The sequence below is a fragment of the Alnus glutinosa genome, chromosome 10 (assembly GCF_958979055.1).
Source record: "Alnus glutinosa chromosome 10, dhAlnGlut1.1, whole genome shotgun sequence".
NCBI lineage: Eukaryota > Viridiplantae > Streptophyta > Magnoliopsida > Fagales > Betulaceae > Alnus > Alnus glutinosa.
In genome coordinates this window covers 21,897,460-21,900,782 of record NC_084895.1, presented here as the reverse complement: position 1 = coordinate 21,900,782, position 3,323 = coordinate 21,897,460, and the positions used below count along the sequence as shown (strand labels likewise).

The following is a 3,323-nucleotide window of genomic DNA, read 5'->3' as shown; positions in this document are numbered from 1 at the left end:
GGAAATATTTTTATACTAATTTGTCTTTATTTGTGCAGGTTAAAAGTGTTAGATAATCCTATATACCAATTTATCAATTGAAAATAAAATGTTAAAAAAACTTGAATATAAAAACTTAATAAGTAATTTTGCATCCCAAAAAGCGAGAAGAATGCATTTTAAATAAAAATATAATTTTAAATTAAATAATATTTAATTTATATTTAATTTTAAATAAAATGTCTCACTTAAACTTCTCGCCTAAGGCCCCCAAATATATCGGGCCGGCCCTACCTACCCATTTGCTTTGGAAAAAAAAAATCATCCAAAACTTCTTCAAAACTTCCGATTGTTTTCCAAACTTAAGAGTCTCATAATCAACAGTTAACCCATTCAAACGCCCGTTCTACAATTTTTTTTCCCCAAAGAATCTAATACATGTCTAAAGGTGATAGTCTCTATTTGCACTTTTGAGACGGTCTCTATTTTATGCCAAAACCAACAGAACATTTCCTGATCCAAATATATAGCCCAAAGATGTTTCCATGCAAATTGTCATTATGCCCCAACCAACTAAGGAGAAACCGAAAGTTCATAATCCATATTAAGGACAAAGAAGATGAATAAAATTTCCTCATTCAAATATCAAATTCTCAAGATCCTTACCCTTTCTAAGTGTAGACAATATGCCCAAGAATTTTTCAAACAAATTTGATTTTCAATTATTAGGAGTACAAACAAGCATGGTTTGATACTTTCTATTTTCAATGATACCTAGCTTCATCACTCTTGGTTCTTTTACTTTAAGGCCAAAAAAAAAAAAAAAAAAAGGCATCTCAACCATTTCTGGTATGGTTCATTGATTGGTGGATCAATTTCAGTCCAAATGAACAAAAACTTCCCTTCCATGATCTGAATGCTTCAAGGGCGGTTATTTTGAATCATATTCTTTCTTTCTTTTTTCATTTTCGTTTCCATTTTACCTCAAGACCTGGCTTGTATCTCTCATACTATCTCAACTCCTTGATCACCCTACAAACCTCTCATTTTAACAGCTTCCTGCCCTCTTTCTCCCTCTGGTTTAACACATGCACTTGCCAGCAGAACCCAACTAGAGGTTCTCTATCAAAGATATCCATCAAACCCAACTCCGGATTATTGTTCATGGATTTAGTAGATTGATATACTCTAAATCCCTTTACAATTTTGGTGTGCATTGTCTCACATTAATCTGTCATAACATAATTTTTGGTAGCTGGCAGTAGTAATTTATTAGAAAGTGTAAGGTGCCCATAAGTACACAAGCAGGTCCAACCACACATTTTGAAAGAAAATAAACTAAGGTAAATATGCTTTACTCTCCCACGAGATAGGGAAATTTTAAAGCTAGATGTTTCTGCCATATCAACAATGCCACTAATAAAAAGATTCACACAAATTCAACATTTGTCTACTCATATAATCAACCAGCACCTCTATGCAGAATCTAAAATTACAGAGACTAGATTCAAAATTGGAGACATGCACTATCGAATCATTATGTAATTTCACCTAATAACCATTAATTATAGATGAAAATGAATGCCATCTAATACCAAAAATTTTGATTGATTCATATCAAACAAGAGGCAACAAAATTAATGGCTCTTACAAAAAATGTACATGCACAACAATATAACAATTGAAAGCAAAAAATAGGACCAAATATACTTTGGAATAAAAGATAATTCGTTTCAAAACAAACATATATGAAACAAACAAAAGCGCATGGATCCATACCTCACAGATTATACTCCCCTCCAAGCTCGACCGAAGTCTGCGTGTAGAGTACAACGACTTGAAACGAGTCCTTAAGCCATTTAATCTGAAGATGATTCTTTGTCTGTGTAAAAGGATCATACAAGACCAACTGCCCCTCCCTGTTCAACATGAACAACTCCCCGTTCTTCCAAAACCCTAATGGCCTTTCCAAATCCATGGGAGGCTCAATGCTAATAAATCTACGCCACGACTCCTTAACACCAATTTCGAGCAAAACCCATATCTCCAAAGACATCTTTATATTCGTATCAGCGTGAGGAAAAACCGCCACAGCAACATACCCGTTCAATCCCATCAATTGGTGAGAAAAAGACAATAAATCTCTAGAGTACGGAAGCGGTGTCGTACGGAACACATCCTTGGTGAAATCGAAAGAAATAATTACGCCGTCATCTTGCTCCGCCAACCACAAGAAAACCCCATCCAAAGCCAAAGTCTGTGGATGGGCAAAAACAGCACAGGGCACGCGTAGGTTAAGCAGTCCCCAACAACCACTGCTCGAACTGTACACTTCCGCTATCTGCTTTGCCATACCATAACCATTGTCGTTCGCAACGTGACGAAGGCTAACCACCTTGAAGTCGCCGGACTTCCGGCAGAATCCGAACCCAACGCTGAACGGACGGAGATCTATCTCGTAGTGAAAAGGGTGAGGAGACAAGGGCGGGAGAGCCTTCAATCCTACAGATGGCGTGGCGGGGTTCCAGATATAGACGCGTGTGGTTTCGAAATCGTAAAGGCATAGTAGCCCATTAGAGGAAGCGAAGTGTGGTCTTATGAAGAGATGAACGCGTCCTAGAGGGAGATTTTCTGGAGGGAACTTCATCGGGATCTGAGACAAACAGTCGAGGGTGTCGTAAGAGAGGGAATAGAACACAGACTCTTCCGAGTTCGATTTGTCTGTGGCTTTGACGAGGATGAGCGGAAGAGGATAGGTGGTGTTTTGGGTGTTGAGAATAGACTGGTTGAGGAGGTTTTTAGAGAAGAGATAATGGTTTCCGTCGATAACAGCAAGCCAGGTCTTTGAGACGCACCGGAATCGGAGTAAGTATTTTGGTGGCAACCTCGACACTATTTCCACCATCACCTCTGGAGGTAGAGAGGTTGACATTGTTTTCCCAACTCCTTTGCTCTGCCGCCTCTGCTCTAGAATTTTGTACGTGTTATATATATTTCTCATCTCGACGACTTGTTATTGTTTATTTAGGTTGGATTTTTACGTTTTCACTTTTTCTTTTCTTTTTCTTTTCTTTTTTTTTAAGTGTTAAATGCATTTTATTTTTGTTTTGTCCCTTGTGTTTAACAATTTTATTTTTGAGAAAAATTTAAAAAAGCTGATTTTAAAAAATAGCCCCTACATTTTTTAAGTGTAGTAAAATAACCTATCAAACTAAAAAAGTCTACCAAAAAAAGCCTTTTTTTTTTTTTTCTTTCTTTTTTTTTTTTTTTTAATGATATTCCTTATAATACTCTTGCCACATGTTATATCTCATTAAAAAATAATAAATTTAAAAATCAAGGAA

General features: G+C 36.5%; 1 protein-coding gene across 1 annotated transcript; it reads right to left on the bottom strand.

The window, feature by feature from the left end:
- Nucleotides 1-1,759: 1,759 nt before the first annotated feature.
- LOC133879202 (F-box/kelch-repeat protein At3g23880-like) lies at nucleotides 1,760-2,934 on the bottom strand. The gene has a single exon (XM_062317736.1). It carries the CDS (start codon nucleotides 2,909-2,911, stop codon nucleotides 1,760-1,762), a length of 1,152 nt encoding a protein of 383 aa, XP_062173720.1. The 5' UTR covers nucleotides 2,912-2,934.
- Nucleotides 2,935-3,323: the final 389 nt, after the last annotated feature.

What these genes read in the sequence shown, in the direction of transcription:
- LOC133879202 (XM_062317736.1), bottom strand. Translation starts at nt 2,911, where the DNA reads ATGTCAACCTCTCTACCTCCAGAGGTGATGGTGGAAATAGTGTCGAGG.